Source organism: Anabrus simplex, chromosome 6 (assembly GCF_040414725.1).
Source record: "Anabrus simplex isolate iqAnaSimp1 chromosome 6, ASM4041472v1, whole genome shotgun sequence".
Lineage (NCBI taxonomy): Eukaryota > Metazoa > Arthropoda > Insecta > Orthoptera > Tettigoniidae > Anabrus > Anabrus simplex.
In genome coordinates this window covers 182,995,468-183,014,143 of record NC_090270.1, presented here as the reverse complement: position 1 = coordinate 183,014,143, position 18,676 = coordinate 182,995,468, and the positions used below count along the sequence as shown (strand labels likewise).

The window sequence follows — 18,676 nt, the reverse complement described above, 5'->3', positions numbered from 1 at the left end:
ACCAACATCAGAGAAGCACCCAACTTCATTTCTTTGGGGGACAAAATAATACGAAATGCCAACTCATTCAAATATCTTGGAGAATATTAATACTAAAATATTAATAATATTGAGGACCTTGCAATGAAGAGTAGATGAACTAAATTAGAAGGAGCTCATCATATGTGTAAGAACATATGCAAGTCTAAATCCCTCTCCTTGATTCTTATACTTTGACACTACAACACCGCAGTAAGCTGTACTGTACGTCTCAGAATGCCTAACCCGGAAAGGACAACTCAGAAAACTGGAACTGAAGGAGCGAAAGATCCTCAGAAGGATTATGGGTCCCATTAAAGAAGTAGATGGGTACAGAATCAGGCACAACAAGGAACTGTACAGTAAAATAGAGAACATTACAACAGCTATGACGAAGAGAAGACTACTGTTCTATGGTCACATAGTCAGGATGGACAGCCAGAGACTCACTTCATAGATCTTCAACACTGTATCTGGAGGGAAAGCAACAAATATCTAATGGACGAATTTAGTTCGGAAAGACCTACAATACATAAACATTGATCGCTTTGACATTTACAACCAAGATAAGTTCAGAAAGTTAATCAAGACATCTAACTCTCTCCAGTCACTAACAGCTAAATCACTACGTCCAGGAGTAGGAGTGAAATGGACTCAAGAATGGAAAGACATCTATAGCGCTAGAATGAAGGATTACTGGGCTAAGAAGAAGAAAAAAGCTCACCAGCGTTAAGAAACACGTGGTCCATCGTAGGCCTAAACGAAGAAGAAGAAATAAATAAATACATGTAAAAATCGAAAGATGGCATAAAATTCCAATAATATTGCCTTGCTGAACCCCGTCTTAATAATTATACCAAATGTTTAAATGAAAACAATCCATATTTGTACAAAACATAACCTCAATGTTAAGACCTACGTACATGAAAAATTTTATTTTAAATAATTCCGTCCGTCCGTCCGTCCGTTCAGTTGTTCAAAAGAAGAACGAGACATGGTATTGTGTAAGTTCGCGTAGGTAAACTTTTCTCGGAAACAACTTAACCTATAAATATGTTTGTTGTGGGTATCCACAGGGTTTGTACCTATATGAGAGATAAATTATATTTTGATAAGAATTAAGTGTAATAAAGTAATATTAAATGCGAAGAACATACGGTGCCATGCGCTCATTCTTCTTTTGAGCGACTGCATATACATACATAAAGGTTGATCGGAAACAACTTGAACTGTGTATATTAACATTAGAGCGTTGGTAATACTGATATCGAATTATTTGTTTCAAATTATTTGTCTCGCACTGTTGTCATTTTGTCGGCTGTTCAAGTTAGCCAATCAGATTGTTTCGTGAGCGAATTCAAATGGGTTATTGCTAAATTTGTAAGTGGCTTAAACCGGATTGAGAGCCATACCACGACATCAGCATCAAACTTGCTATGGTGAGATACTCCGTGTTCATATCACTCCCCTGGCGAAATTCTTTTTTCTTTGATGGGTGCTATAAAGCCGATCTAAAGCCACGTTCAGATTTAGCAACACTGCCTTTCAAAGCCAATTTGAATTCGTCCGCCAAGCAGTGTGAATGGCTAACTTCAGCAGCTGAAAAAATGTCACCGGTGCGAGATATCAATTTTTTCAAAATACTTATCAGTATGACCAACCTCCTAACGTTCATATACCCGATTCACGTTATTTCAGACCACCCTGTACATACATAATTATAGACAGCTTTACCCTTTCGTGTTTCAATCTACAAACGTCTATGAATAAAATACGTGGCCCCATAATTCTCTGTTTTCAATTAACACTGTTGCCTATTCTAGATATTCTCAGCATACCTTTATGTTATTCAAAATCAGTCTAACTATGCCCGCCTAGGTTGAAAACGTAGGAAGATCACCTTGTATACTAAGGTAAGGTAAGGTAAGGGTGTATTCTGTCTGAAGGCAGGTCCGAACCTCCGCAGAGGTGTGCCTGAGCCGGAGTTTACGTACGGTAGGTTGGCCAGTTCCTTCCGCTTCTACAATCCCTTACCCCCCACCAACAACGCGTGGCAACCCATCCAAATCTTGACCACGCCCAATATTGCTTAACTTCGGAGATCTCACGGGATCCGGTGTTTCAACACGGCTATGGCCGTTGGCACCTTGTGTACTGAGCATTACAAAATCAGTGATTGTTTGAAGAGATGATGATCATGCCTGAATTTTGCCCTGCATCTCCAGATACTCTTACATTCCAAGATTATATTCTGGAAACACGAATATTGTTGACAAGCGGCTAATCAGTGTGGGATTTTTTTTGCTAATGGCTTTACATCGCACCTACACAGATAGGTCTTATGGCGACGATGGAATAGGAAAGGCCTAGGAGTTGGAAGGAAGTGGCTGTGGCCTTTATTAAGGTACAGTCCTAGCGTTTGCCTGGTGTGAAAATGGGAAACCACGGAAAACCATATTCAGGGCTGCCGACAGTGGGATTCGAACCCACTTATCTCCCGGATGCAAGCTGGCAGTCGCACAGCCAACTCTCCCGGTGTGGGATTAAAAAAAAAAACTGCTATTTGTTCGGGGCGTCGACCTATAGAGATCTTTTGCCCCTCTTAGTGTGGGATAGTATGTCCTCTAATTGAATTATGATGACAAATATTTCTGCTTCCCGCCTATCCTTACTATGCGCTGTTACTGTGCCATTCTCTGGCATTCCGTCGCTATATTTATGGAGCGATAACCGTTACTCTCCCATTGAGATAATCTGATATCACGCAAGGCTGCAGAGAACAATGGTCTGAAGCGCTGGAAATACCGAGGGAGGACCAGCATTCACTGCCTTTGTTTACGATACAAGTATCTCATTGCTATTGTACTAAGTTTGACATAGGAAAGAACAGTCACTATGTCATTTCCTGAATGGAGAGCACTTATCTAAATGGAAATAAGGGTACAGTGTGCGAGTATGCACAATATTATTCGATATTAAAAATTAAGTTCCTAGATGGAAATCATAATGCAATTTCACCGATTACGAATACTGAAATATTCGAGTAATTTACGGATTTTCAACCGCAAAATAGCCAACGTTTCGCCCAAGTGTGGCAGCGCACTTATCAGTTTGAGTGCCACACATCTCCAAGACGCTGGCAGCTACAGTCTGTCTCACCATGTTTGAAAGTGGAAGAAAGCAATCGCAAGCATATGTGTTCTGAAATACTACCTGTTCCAAAACATTTCTCTTTCGTTCATTAGACAGTTTCGTCAGGGTAAATCGTTTTCATTTTCTTTGTGGAGAACAATGAGCCGTTTACCCTTGTCTGAGGGAGATTTCAACCCACTTGATAATCCCCTCAGGAATCGATTTTTACTAGATTTTTTTAGTTTCATCTTTTCAGATTTTCATAGTAGTGTGCCCTGCATTTACCAACGTTTCATTAAGGAAATAAATAAAGCTACCCTCTTCCCGGAATTTCTTAATCTGAAGTAAATACGTTTTTCTCCGCAACACTGTTTCATTCTTTTGAAAATTCGCTCAATGGTGATTTCGCGATATGTAAATGAAGTTCATAATATAAAAGTTTGTGAAGAGTTGCACGAGAAAATGTAGTCATTGTATCGTCACTATTAACTGAAGCTAACATTTTAATAAGAGTTTGTATTTCGTATCTTAAAAAGAAGTCGTGAAATATTTTATGTATAACGTCTTTTGTAAAACTGTCGTATTTTTCACTTAGCTTTGTCGTTTTACACGTTTTCTTAGGAGTAACCAGTTGACGGAAGAATTTTCGGATGACGACATCCGTTTCGCAAATATTGTTCTTTGAGCCCAGTAGCTTAGTCCGAAGCACATGTGTCCAGTTTTCTTGTTTGCTTGTTCTAAATTTATTGTGAATAAAAATAATACACATTATCGTCCTTAAGTTCTTTCCTAGCATGGTAAATGCTCGTCTTAGAAATACCTGTTACATCGGCCACTGCACGTGATACTTCATCCAGAGTACTTCCTGAATTTCCTTAACGAATTTGGGAAACGCATTTTACACATGTCTTCTCGCCACTCGTTAGTGGTTTTCCTTTTGTTATGTTTAATCAGGGACTGGTCTGATTCAAAAAATGGTTTTTAATTTCAGCATATTCACACACACACACACACACACACACACATACACACACACACACACACACACACACACACATATACTGCACGTATGTTTGCATTTCCAACTAATTAAAAATTACGAATGATAAACGTTGTGCATTATTTTTATTCGCAATAAACTTAGAACAAGAAAACTGGACACAAGTACTTCTGATCAGCAAACACTGAGCTACTGGCCTATTACAGTTTATTGTTTTATAAATCGCCAGGCTCTTTCGAGCAGTTATCACTACAGGAGGGAGCTATTATCTTTATTGTTACAAATTATTATTATTATCGTGAGTTTCCTCGCGATTCTATGGCAATCGCCGAATACAACAGGTTCCACCGGGCAGTGATCACTGCGTGGAGGACCCACTATACCTATCATAGCTTGTCCATTACTTATAACTGTAGATTGGATTTGTTCCTAGGGCTAACGGCTCTCCGGAAGTGAGTTGACCGTGGACCATTTGTTTCCAAATACTATATTGCTTTGTTTAATCGAATTATTATTTTGTCATTGTTCTTAAGCAGAAGAGTTTAACATTCTGTATTTTCTTAGACTATTATGGATCTGAACACTGTATTGGGTGAAGGCCTGTGAAGTTCAATAAATCCTAAATCCCTACTGGGCTCAAAGAACAACGTCTGGGAAATGGATGTCGTTTCCCGCAAACTCTTCCATCAAGTGACTTGCCCCCCTACGTCGGGAAGATGTAATGTACTTGGGTACATGTGGGAAGAATAAGGGATACTCAAATTATATTATTAATAATGAGCAAAATCATCATATGTTAGGTTTGTTAATTACGTTCCTCAAAAAAGAAGATTCTTTCAATGCATCAATAATTCGAACTATCTACCTGAGCCACTCATCCGTTCTTATTATTGTTCTGCTGTTGTTCATTTCAGAAGTAAATTAAATTTTTAGCGATCATTCTCATGTATCTTCAGAACATGAAAAATTTTGGATTTCTTATAGTAGGCCTAGTAGGTTTACCGCATAGTGTCTGAACCGGAGTTGCTCAGCTGGACGCCCGTTGAGGCTAGCCCAGTTCAGCCGGGCTCGTTATCTGAAATGCGGGCAGCTTACTTACCAAGCGTCCGTCACTGACAAACGAGAGAACAAACACACTCGGCGCGGGACAGGAGCAGTGACGTTCGATTTTGACTACGAAGCTCTCCTCGCACCTTTCAACAAAACGTCGTCATTCAGGAAACACTCTCCAAATCCACTTCTAATTATTAGTACTACAGTGTGTCCAACTCTCTGTTGAACCATGCATTCTCCAGCCACTAAAAATACCTACCTTTACAATATTAGTCCTTTCTCACCGAAAACCTGCGACGTTAAGCAAAATGCAAAATTACAGCTTCGTGATCCATTTCACGTAGCCTAGTAGTTCAGCATACTAATTTCAATGTATTTACAAGGAATTCACAGGGAATAGCACGGGAAAGTGACACTTAAGGCTAACTATACTGGGAGAAGCAGATAAAAAATTAATCAAGATTAAAAGTTTCAATAAAATATATTTATATGCAAAAGTTTCTTCCATACATTCACATTGATCATGGATACATTACTTGGCTTTTTCGTGCTGACAGTATTTTAATACAATCACAAATAATACAAGGGTAGAAAATAGCTTACGATTATATAAATTATTCTAGTACTATGAATAATAATAATAATAGTAGTAGTAATAATAATGATATATCTCAAGAACAGTTAATAACAAATCACCAAGTCATCTTAGTGAACGCTGCTTCCACAGCGTAATAATTTGCTTTCTAATGCTTAAATCATGGGTAACTCCGGTCGAGATTTATTCCTAACCAATGGGCATCTCAGGTTGTAATTCATCTCCAGGCTATGGGTATTTAGTTTGCTGATCAATTCCTAAACCATGGTTGTCTCTTGTGGTGGCTCATCCCTGAACTAAGGGTTTCTCCCGCACTGATTCACCCCTAAACCTTGATTTATTAGTGAACAACAGGCATATATTAGCAGAGAACGAACCTTTTGGTTTAGTAGGTCAAGTGTGTGTGTGTGTGTGTGTGTGTGTGTGTGTGTGTGTGCGCGCGCGCAGAGTTTCGCCCAAGGCGTGCCTGCAGGTGTGATTTTTCAGTCCGCGGCCGTGAAAGCCTTAATCGACAATGGGCATCTCTGTTGTTAATTTATGTCTATCTTGAACGTGATCCCTATGATAGAATTGAATGTCCTGATAGACATTATCCCTGAAATAATAACTACACTTTTTTCTTCGCGGAGACTAATTCTATATCCTTACGATTCTTGGTGTAATTTAATAAACACCATGGAGTTGCAGATATTGATAATACAGCTTCATCCCAAGTCTTAGTGCAACGGAGAGCCTTACACTGAAAGAAACAATTCACCACAAATACAAGCTCCAAAAATATTTTCGAAATAAAGATGTAGATGAGCCACTCAGTACGGCACTGTAAATTGTAATCTTGCCTCGTTCTTCTACTGATTTCGTTCTTCACGTTTACAAGGTTAGGCCTTGGTACAACTTGACACAACACATGAACATGCACTAACAGCGACGATGCTTTAACACTTACTAAGTACATATGAATTGACATTCATGGAGATAATGGTACAGGGTCTTTTTTATAGCTGACTTAGCAGCACTACTCAGAGCAATATATCTCTCGGCAAATGAGTTACCCGGCTATCGCCTTCCGTGCGTGTTCCCCTGACACACGGAGCAAGCCATAGAAAAGACCCTGTATAACACCTTCAAAATATGAACGTACAGGCATTGTCAGCGATGGTAGGTCGATGTGAACAAGGAAGAGCTCGGCTTGTCCTTCCGTGATGCGTGGGTTTATTAAAGGCGGAACAGGTGCGCTGGTTTGTATGTTGTATCTAAGCACGGGTTATTTAGAGGTTTAAGTTTTTGAAGATTAGCTTACCATTAAAGACACGAAACGTACATTTCTTTTTAAACATTGTAGTATAAATTACAAATCTATGTCTTCTAACATTTTTTGTCGGTTTAGGGTAGATCGGGAGTTGCCTGCCGACTGTGGCCGGGCACGCTTTTCTGAAATGCGGGCAGCTTACATAGCAAGTGTACGTCCCGGACAAGTGAACACACTCGGCACAGGACTGACGTTCGAATGCGACTACGAAGCTCTACTCACACTACTCAGCGAAATGCCGGATCACAGTATTAAAAGAAAACGATAATCGCAAGAAAAACCGACCTTTAAAAACATTCGTTTTGATTTATACTGCGCTCAACATTAATAGACATTGTTTTATTTTCTTATACTCATTCAGTCAAAGAAAACTGGTACGTTAAAAGATTCATGTTATTGGAATGAAACATGCAAGCTACGATTTACAATTTCTTGGATGGGAATGACAGAATTTCCACTAAGAAAATAAAGTTCCTGCTATTCATTCAGTAAAACATGATATATTTACATCCTTCAACAAGTTTAATACTTCATTTTGCACAGTGTCGTAATGTTATGTGACTTTCCCTGCCACCGTGTTTCTGAAGATAGTATTTAAAACCTATCATCAGACGTCCATTGATAATAGCTAGCCTCTAAATAGCGCGTGAGTTTCACGTTAGTGAAGACAACGATATTTACTATCCAATTACAACACCACTGTAACTGCAATAACAAGTAGATGTACAGCATGTCTTCATGTAAACACGAGTGTATTGTCGATGAGTTTATTAGAACATTTAAATCCAAGCAACAGCAAGCTTTACTTCTTATTATGTTAGAAATTTTTTAAAAATATAACAGTGAAAACTGAAATTCATTGCGTAGAGTACAACATTATTCTGAGGTACCAGTAAAGTATTTATTGTATATGGTCATATACAGGGTGATCCGAAAGTTGGTAACATTTGACGAGGCAATACTTCACGGAGTGTTGGAGACAGAGAGGTAATAATTGGACACACATGATTGGCATGACTTGGGATTTTATTGACAACAAAATAAAATACACAAAATGACCAACAGATGGCACTGGACGGCAGAACGTCAGATTCAGATGGCTAAACATGCTTGACATGACATGAGATTTTACTGACACCAACAACGAGTGTATAAAATAGGCCAACCGATGGCGCTGGACAGAAACACGTCAATGATGCCGCACGAGACTCGTCTATGATATAAAAGGAGCTGTCGTGAGAGAGGGCGTCAGATGTGCCTGCAATCGCGGCATGGTGACGTTACCAGAAAAGGCACTGTTAGTGAAACTTTACTGTATTTTATTTCGGTTTCAATAAAACCCCAAGTCATGCCAATCATGTGTGTAAATTATTATCCATCTACCTGCAATATTCCGTGAAGTATTGCCTCGTCAATTGTTAATGAACTTTCGGGTCATCCTGTACGTAAACAGAATAGAAATACCTCATTTCTTACAACGTAAGTTATATCGAAATTGACCTGTATTTCTAGAAAATAACATTATTCCCTTACTACTCAAATGAATTCTCACTGTTCATTGACCTTCATGGCATGTGACGTAACCACAAAGTTGTTGTGGCTGAAGCGCACACACTGATCGCTCGTCCACGCACTTATATGCTGTGTGCCCGCCGCGCGCCGTATAAAAAGCCCAGCTTTTGCATCTCTGGTTTAGATTAATTTTATATTGCGTAAGTTGTATGAGAATACTGTTTAGGAAAATTCAAACGAAAATAACTACGTAACATCTTTACAATAAAAATGAATTTGAATCTTACCTAAGGAATACAATTTAAATTTTTTAAGCAGAGAAAATTGCTTTTACTGCGTATCTTTCAAATTATATAATCAAATAGTATACAATATTATTTATAGTACGGTAAAAGGAAAAACGCATTATTGTTGATTAAGAAATAATGTAATATTACTTTCCACAAACAAACAATATTTACAGGGTAATTAGAGGACAGAGTTAAATTTCGAATATTACAGCTTCGGTATTCAATACGTGTACCATTCCTGTGCAGTGTGTATTGCACTGCATATGTGATTGGTGCTGCGGGTATATGTGCCTTCCAGAAATCAACAAATGCGAAAGCATTGGATTCATGCTGATTACAGAATAACCTGTCCACCACTTGACGAGGAAAACCCCTCCCTATGGCAGGTAGGCGATCCTGCGTTTGTCATCATCGACCTTCCTTCGCTGATGATGCACGTTGACAGAATTAATAAGACTATAGCACGTTCGAGACGTGAACACACTTGATGATACAATACATTTGAGGCATGCATGCGCCTATGTTGATATTTGTTTCTCAATTTCTCCGTATGCCGCCTCATACTCTGCGAATTTCCCTATGGGAAGATGAGGAAGCACTGGATATAAAGACAATTCAAAGAAACATAACTTTTAAAAATCATAATTCACATGAAAATATTCAACAAAATACTGTACATTTAGCTTCTACACAAAACTTTCAGTCAATATGACTGTCAATTTCCCATTTCCTTCAATTCGGAAATATTCTTATGGAATAATTGATATAATAATATTTAGAAACATATAAAAAATTTAATTTCACTTAACTGAAAGACTACTAATAGTTATAATTTAACTTGAAGCACCACGTAGTCATGACATGTAAAAGACAAGTTCGTCTTTCTGACAGTCACTGATGAAATTAATTCCACTTTTATAAAGGAGCATCAAACATGCTTTCATTTTTCTAGCCAAAAGTTCTGACCTGGATCGCCGCTAGTTTCACTTCATGCTGGTTGACTGATGTACAGTACAGTAAGTTTTCATTGTACACGGGTTTAATTCCCTCATAAAGTAAATAAATAATTTAGTGGTAACAATGGTTGCGTTCCCCTCGTGAACCTGCGAGATGAGAACAGAGGGTGTGACCTAGCAAATGTTTGCCAGGCATGGAGTAAGGCATAAAGAACACGTTACTGATCATACCTTCGCAGATGCCGCAGATTTGGGATAATTGGGCGTAGGCCTTACCACTGATCCCCAGAACAAAATCAGGCCGGTAGGTTCGTGACGGATGAAGAAGATGAAAGGTCGATCAAGTCGGAAGTTCTTCCGCGCACCATCTCGTGTCACAGACAGTAATGTAACGGCGGAAGCCACTGTACCAGTTTCTGTAATCTCAATTTCTACCCTGTGGATAGCATCATCAGCGTAGAGGCCAGGGTTCTCTAGCTGGCGGCGTTGGCGGAATACCATCTGTTCCTGGTCATTCGTTGGCACTGATCTCCCACTCACTTCATTTGCAGTACTATTATTGTTATCTCCAATGCGAGAAAATATGAATTGAGGTTCATAGGCTTGTTGAAAATTATTACCTTGAGATATGAGACTAAGATTAGCCGTACGAGGATTGAACAGAGTCTGAAGTCCCAGAGTTCTCAGCGCATCCTTCAAGCTGATAGTGGACTCTAGCTTCATACGAGGAACCAGGAGAATTATAGACTCTTCCTTCGTTGAAGTAACTAGTTCTTCAATTGCCGACGGAGTCAACTTCGCTTCTAGCTCTCTCAAAGCGCTGATACCTGGCTTATTTGGTAGTACGAAATACATGGTCACCTGATCGCCTTTGTATGGAAGCCCCACCACTCGACAACCTAGAGTGGGACTGGCGTAATGCGGAATTTCGAGGCTGTTGGCCATCATAGTGACTTCGATCTCTTCTCCAGGAGCATCTGCATCTCCGGTGATGTAGAAACGACGCTGGGACGTAACTTCTCCAGGGAAAGGATACTTCCACTCACCGTTGAAGTACAGAGCACTGGCTATAATTAGGCGAGTGTCTGAAGATGGTGGTTCACTCAGCAGTCCCATAATTCTACCCTTAGTCTTCATGCTCACCCAGTCATTGATTACAGCTACAGCTTCGTTGCCACGACTCATGAAGTCCACGTTCGTAATGTTACTCCTGTACAGAGACTTACTGAGCTCCCTGTAACGAGGACGGATAGGAAATCCTTCCTGTAACAAAATAACATGCACAAGATTAGATTTTATTATTTTGCAATTGGCTTTACGTCACACTTTCTCAGACAGGTCATATGGTGACAATAGGTTAGGATATGGCTAGGATTGGGATGTATGCGACCGTGGACGTAATTCAGGTACAGCCCCAACAATACTTGAAAAGACAATGGGAAACCAAGGAAAACCAGGGTTAGCGACAGTAGGGTTTGAACCCACCATCTCCCAAATGCAAAATGGCAGCTACGTGGCCCGTCTCTCGAAGCCAACTCGTTCGATCAATTTATTTCAGTTCTATTGTGTGATGCAATACAGTTTATATTACATAAACTAGAAAAACGCTACAGTATACAAGTGATATTTGTGAATTTTTTACTTTTAGCCTCCTTGCACTTTACCTTGAATTAAACTGTAGGCCAAACAGTATTCTGTATGCAATTTCCCATTTCCTCAATATAACACGAACACCGACATAACAATACGATCTACCCTCCGCCCGAAAATATTGCACGCACGCAGGTTCGATTGCATTTTAACCATCCCATGCTGAATTGAATATTTTTTGTGTGTGTCTGTATTTAAATACAGGTACATTTCTTCACTGCACTGAAAATCATAGATTATGGATTTTGGGCTTAGACGACGAGAGAGGGAGGACGGTAGACTCTTACAAAGTACAGATAATGAATCCTTTCATTCCACCTGTAGGAGAGATAAATATCATGATCTACGTCCAACAATATGGCAGCTGATACAACATACAACATGCCCATGCCACGCCACAAGGTAGTTCACCTATCAAATAAATGGACGCTGAGTTCAATACACAATCTTAAGGCCATAAATATTTGCAAGATACGTATTATGAGAAACATTCTGCTCTCTTCCGAGACGCTAACGTGTGCAAGGCCACGAACCTACTACGCAGGCGAAGCAGGGGGAGAGGTGATACTCCCACGTGGCGCGTCCCAGGTGGCCAATATGGGGGTCCTAACCGGCTTGCCGGTGACTTGAGGGAAATAAAATACCTCTCGTGGACCAAACACACAACCCCCTGTGGGTGGGGGACGCAGACGAAGAATACACCTACGGTATCCCCTGCCTGTCGTAAGAGGCGACTAAAAGGGGCGACCAAGGGGATGATTGGATTAGAACCATGAAACTACTTGTGATTAGTACCACCACGCGGGGAACACAATGGATCGCTATTACTTGCGCGTAGTACCACTATATTAGGTACCAAATAGGTTTGTGATTAGTAGCAATCAGGAGCACCGTGCGGTCAGGCTTTCACGGTACCTGTGATTAGTAGCACTATATGAGCGACGCCAGGGTTCTGGCTTGCCTATGATTAGTACCCACTATATAAGGAACACCACGGGATAGTACGAGTCCATGTGGTTAGTGATGAAAACCATAGGTTTGCGTTGTCTGTAAATGGCGCCGCTATGTGTGAAACACCATAGGTCTGTATTACATGTGAGAATTTTATAACCTGTCAGTAGTATCATAATGTGTGGAATACCGCGAGTCTACGATACTTTTGATTAGTACCGCACCATGTCAAATACCATGGTTCTACTTTCCAAGCGATAAGTACCATTATGAGAGGCCGATGACCTATATTTTGGACCCCTTTAGCTTTCAAGCATTATCGGTTCAGTACTGAGCTATAGAAGCAGTCCCTTGATCAGTATTACTATTGTTTTCGTGAGTTTCTGAGGCTGAGGCATTGCGGGTCGGCTCCACTAATTGTTTTAACTTCATATCCATCCGTTCATTTTTCATCCTCACGCTTCGAATTCTGGTCAGTGGAGGATTTTGGATGTTTATTTTGTCATTGCATTTCATCTCATTTCGTACCATTACGGTCCGATGACCTCGATGTTTGGCCCCTTTAAACAACAAGCATCATCATCATCATCATCATCATCATCAACGTGTGCAAGGGGCTTTAAGTGACCTAGATGAAATGCCAGTCAAAGACAGTGGAAACTTATTTAAAACAGAGCGCCATTTGTACCTACCGTGTATAGTAGGCGAACCTTTTCTTGATACCAAGTTTTACGGGGCGAGGAGTAAGGAGGGAGCTCTCCCGGTTACGGTTATACTGCCAACTGAATGGAAATATAATCTGAATTGAATTGATAATATGATCGATCGATATGAATTTATTAAACTTTTATTATAATAAGCCAAGAACTGTGTCGCACACACATTATATCGATGGAAATCTTGTTCCTAGCATGAATTCTAGTTTAGTTTTGCTGTGTTTAACAGTACTAGTACATAAAGTGTACGCCAGATGCCTCACGGCGACGCATAAGCGATTCATAGTTTGTGTTTCAAAGGTAAGATAACCGAGCTCTACCGATTCAGCACTAGGGAGCTCAGGTATCAAGAAAAGGTTCGCCTACTATACAGAAGGCAGAGTTCTGGCAGGCGGTAAAAGGTGAGGAGGGGAAGATGACGAAGACTTGGTATAGACAGACGACAAACACCGGTTCCCTGGTTGCTACGGTGTCTACGCTGACGTTAATCCCCCAAGCTCAAAAACATATCTATCTTAAAAAGATCTAAACAGGACTGCGTCGGTACCACAGTTGAAAGTTTTGAGGTGAGATACATACTGCTTTATAGGTTTTGTTCACATAAAGTACCTAGTTGGTGTCCGGTTCCATGGCTAAATGGTTAGCGTGATGGCCTTTTGTCACAGGGGTCCCGGGTTCGATTCCCGGCAGGGTCGGGAATTTTAACCACCATTGATTAATTTCTCTGGCACGGAGGCTGGGTGTACGTGTCGTCTTCATCATCATGACGCGCAGGTCGCCTACGGGAGTCAAATAGAAAGACCTGCACCTGGCGAGCCGAACATGTCCTCGGACACTCCCGGCATTAAAAGCCATACGACATTTCATTTTACCTAGTCGGTGTGAGCTTGAAATTTTATCGGTGATATTTTATTTCTTAATTATATACAAACTTACACACCTTCAAGACCATGAGTTCCAAATCATTTTTCACCCCTGTAACACTGGATGTGCGCGGAACTTTCCTCACGATGCTCGGCAGCATGAACTTTGCAAACAACCGAAACCAAAACAAAAACCCACGGCACTTAACGACCTTGAAAGGGCTTTGGCCTGCCCAGCGACCGCTGCTCAGCCCGAAGGTCTGCAGATTACCAGAGGCCGTGTGGTCAGCACGACGCATCCTCTCGGCCGTTATTCTGGGCTTTCGAGGCCGGACCCGCCATCTCACCGTCAGATAGCTCCTCAATTCTAATCACGTAGGCTGAGTGGACCTCGAACCAGCCCTCATGTCGAGAGAAAAATCCCTGACCTGGCCGGGAATCGAACCCGGGGCCTCCGGGCGAGAGGCACGCTACCCCTACACCACGGAGCTGGCTGATTTTTGGAACGCTCCCGATAAACCTTTTGACGCCCGATATTGGTGATTTTAGACTTCCTGAAATTCTGATCATTCGTTCTGTTCTCTCCAATGAGTTTCCGATCATATTTAATTTATTTATTGTCCATATGTTAGGACACTTTACGAAACACATTTCGCAATTTCTTGTACTGAAATTTTCTCAAGTGTTTAGTTTTTTTTTATTTGTTTTCACCGAATACTTGTAGAAATCGCTGAGATCAATCAAACGGTGTCTTATACAATGTGCTATTCACGCCGGAGACCAGAGCTACACGAATTGTTAGCTCCACAGCACGGCGAATTTAGTACCTTAGGATGGTGGTACTACTGCATCACCTGGCCTAGGTTTGACGTTAAGAACATGGGTACACTGTCTTCACACGCGCTGTCTAAAAAGTATTCGAATTTAAAACTTTCAAGATTTTGTAGCGTTCATCGGCTGAAGTAAGGTTTCGAAACTACAGACATATTATACGTGATATATAAGAGAATGTGATCACCGTTATCTTAAATCGGGCCCATATTATACTGGTAGAACACTAGGGTTAGTACGGGGCTGGCTCGATAAGGGGGCGAGGAGTACCTCCGGCCAGTGCGGCAGGTTTCAGGAACGGCAGCAATTTTAAAATAAGCGATACATACATGGTTTACAACAGACGAATTAAACTTTACAAAGTTATGTGTCAATGAAGATTTATGTGAAAAAGAGTATGACGAATTTACAAGGTGCCTGGCTGTCCAGCCCTCCATCCTAGTGACCGCTTGTTGCTTGTATAAGGCTGTTCGTCCACAACAACTGTATTTATCCGAGCAAGTGGTGGCCTGAAATACGGTCGAATGTGGCCGACTGGTCCCACAACAATTTTTTATTTTTCTCGCCGGGCCCGCCGAACCCCCCCCCCGCCCCCCTCGCATGGAAATCAGCACAAATCTACAAGGCCTCCGGCTGTTAATTCTAAGAAGAGAAAGAGACAACAGCGAGGATTGGGAGTATGTGATATGTACTATGGAAGTATCGGCCTGTCAACATGCTATAGTTCTTGCAATTTCCTCGTTAACGACCGGCATGCTTTTGAAGCCTACCTGGCTATCTGTGTTTACATTCCTTGACCGCAGGGTGTCAGGATTTGCCAAACTCGAGAGACAGCGTTGAAACGGAGAGTTGACAAGCGAGCGGGCTTCAGGACCGGAATGCTTTTGAAGTACTCCACGTAGACTGTCACTGACAAAGCCAAGAGCCATCTGATATTGATCACAGGAGAGGCGACTGTAGACAGACGGGTGGTACTGCTTAACGTTTGAGTCGCCGGTCGTTAACAAGGAAACTGAGAGAACTATACCAGGCAGATTAGGTATTGGGTTGTGTGGTACTGGAGGTTGGTACCAAGGGCCAGGAGAAAACCCCATAGGCGGAAGTAGAAAGATGCCTGGTATGTTATACATAGCACATGCAAGGATGTGGGATGGAAGGTTCCAAAGTTAGTGTTAGTTAGGAACATGTATCATCCATATCATAAACATTTTGCTAGCGTTTGCGAGTTATTAAAAGGGATCAGTCAGTCTTGTCACTGCGAGTTCAAGCTAGGGTTCACTAGCGTCTGGGACTACAGGATAGTCCCAGTGGTCCCCGGTGCCAAGTCTCCGCTGGCGGTGGCATGCGTCGATTATACACGACTTACTCAGCCGAACACGGCCATGTCACGATCAGATCTCAATGAAATAGGTTTAGTCGGACGTAATCGGTCGATTGGAAAACACTTATTGCTCTCCTAATAAGCAAATTCTATTTTTTTTCTTGGTCGTGTTCCCAAACATTGTCATACACAGTTTAAACTTTTCCCCGTTTTTTTTCATTAATTCTTCATCTAGGTGATGAAAATCCCCTATACTACATCTTTTGCTCAGTATGGGACGAATCTATAGTAACACTCCCTGCACTGTCACCTTATTCTTCGACTCGTGAGGCATGGCTTTTCAAGGAAGTATAAATCACTATCCATTTTGTTTAACAACCGGTTTACTTGACGACAGATGTAACACTGACGGATCGGCCCTATAAAGTAGGTGTCGGAGCCGGGTTGAGTGGTTCAGATGGTTGAGGCGCTGGCCTTCTGACCCCAACGTGTGGCAGGTTCGATCCTGGCTCAGTCCGGTGGTATTTGAAGGTACTCAAATACGTCAGCCTCGTGTCGGTAGATTTACTGCCACGTAAAAGAACTCCTGCGGGACTAAATTCCAGCATCTCGGCGTCTCCGAAAACTGTAAAAGTAGTTAGTGGGACGTAAAGCAAGTAACATTAATCAATCAGTAGGTGTCGGATGCAATTCGACTGTAGTGGACGAGATTCACATCGGCCGTAAGTCGGGCGACCACTTACTATGACGAATACGGTTCCTATGGATGATCAGCCTGAAGGCCAAAATCACACATCAGGCTGTCTATGCGAAGATATGTTTTGTGTTTTAAATATATGTAAGTGATACAAAGGGTTTGGCGAATGTTGATTAAATAATGAAAAGGAATAGTTTAGTGGTATGTATTTCAGAAAGTTGTATTCATATAGTTTTTAGAGGGGGTTCTGTTTTATTATTACGTGTTCGAATAAATACTGAAAGGTCAGGAGCATTTTAATATGCATTCATTTATTCGGCAAATACAGTTTTTTGCTAGTTCTTTTACGTCGCACCGACACAGATAGGTCTTACGGCGACGATGGGACAGGAAAGGGCTAGGAGTGGGAAGGAAGCGGCCGTTGCCTTAATTAAGGTACAGGCCCAGCATTTGCCTGGTGTGAAAATGGGAAACCACGGAACACCATTTTCAGGGCTACCGACAGTGGGGTTCGAACCTACTATCCCCCGAATACTGGATACTGGCCACACTTAAGCGACTGCAGCTATCGAGCTCGGTCAAATACATTTTAAAACTCTGATATTTTGTATGCCATGAATGAACATCAGAAACTGACGTGGTTAAACAATGTGAGAGTAAGCACTCACCTGGTGATCACGAACGGCTGACATTGCGGATAAAGACGGATTCTGTGTCAAAGTGTGAAAAGGTGGGGAGGCGGCAGTTGCAATTATCGTACGGGCCGAAATGTTTGAATGGGAGGTCGAGGTCCTTTAACCTCTCTGGGCCTTGCTCACGTTGCACAAACAGGAAGCACCTTGCAGCAGACGTGGGTGCTAAAAACAGGTAAACATCTACAAGGGCTGGCACACGTTCTTCACTAGCTGTCATGTTGAGTGTTACGCGGACAGCAGCTTACAGTACCAGCCAGGTATGCGATTAATACACCAGATAATAGATATGTTATTCCCACAAGTACAAACAGCTCAGGTAAAATGAGCCGCTGATTCGAGAACTGGACTGGTCAAGGATATAAGCTTCGAATCCCGAGTCGGAAATAATAATAATAATAATAATAATAATAATAATAATAATAATAATAATAATAATAATAAAAGTAGTTAGTGGGACGTAAATTTAATACTATTATTATTATTTGTTAATTAATCAGACACGATTAAAATTCCCGACCCGGCCGGGAATCTAACCGGGGACCCTCTGAATCAAAGGCCTCAACTCTGACCATTCAGACAAGGTGTCGGACGGTGAGAGGAAGATACACGGTCTTAAAATACCCGGCCAGGACCCACAATTTCTTCTTGATTCTCCACTTATATCATTTAAATATGGAAGCATCTCCAGAGAATTAATTATTACTATTACTCTTATTATTACACTGTTGATCACAATCAGGAGCACTATGAGTTATAATGCCGAGGTTGCGGATAGTGGAAACTTTTACCTTCCACTCTTCCAAGAACCTTCGGGGTCTACTTGCTTTTATATTACGAATTAGGTTTACTAAGCTTTGTACTACCTTTATGGAGGAATACATAGGCTATGAGGCGTTCCAGACAGGAAGGGTGAACTCCATTAAGGCCTGTATCGAACTCTGTTTAAAATAATTCTGTGAACTCAACACCCGTTCCGATCCGAACTCTTTGCGACTCCCTGCCCATTCTCAAGTGTGGAGTACAGTGTGGCCAACTCCAGTCCAGTTTTATCCAAGTTCTCAATCGGCTGGTAGATGAAGGAAAGTGA

At 41.3% G+C, this 18,676-nt stretch overlaps 1 protein-coding gene across 1 annotated transcript in view; it reads right to left on the bottom strand.

Annotated features, from left to right (window-relative positions):
• Window positions 1-5,675: 5,675 nt before the first annotated feature.
• Window positions 5,676-18,676, bottom strand: part of LOC136876270 (leukocyte elastase inhibitor) — a 54,613-nt gene continuing 41,612 nt past the window's right edge. The window contains exon 3 of the mRNA XM_067150080.2: window positions 5,676-11,128. Within this exon, the coding sequence (XP_067006181.2) occupies window positions 10,091-11,128 (1,038 nt within the window). The 3' untranslated portion in view covers window positions 5,676-10,090. The remainder of the gene's footprint in view (window positions 11,129-18,676) is intronic.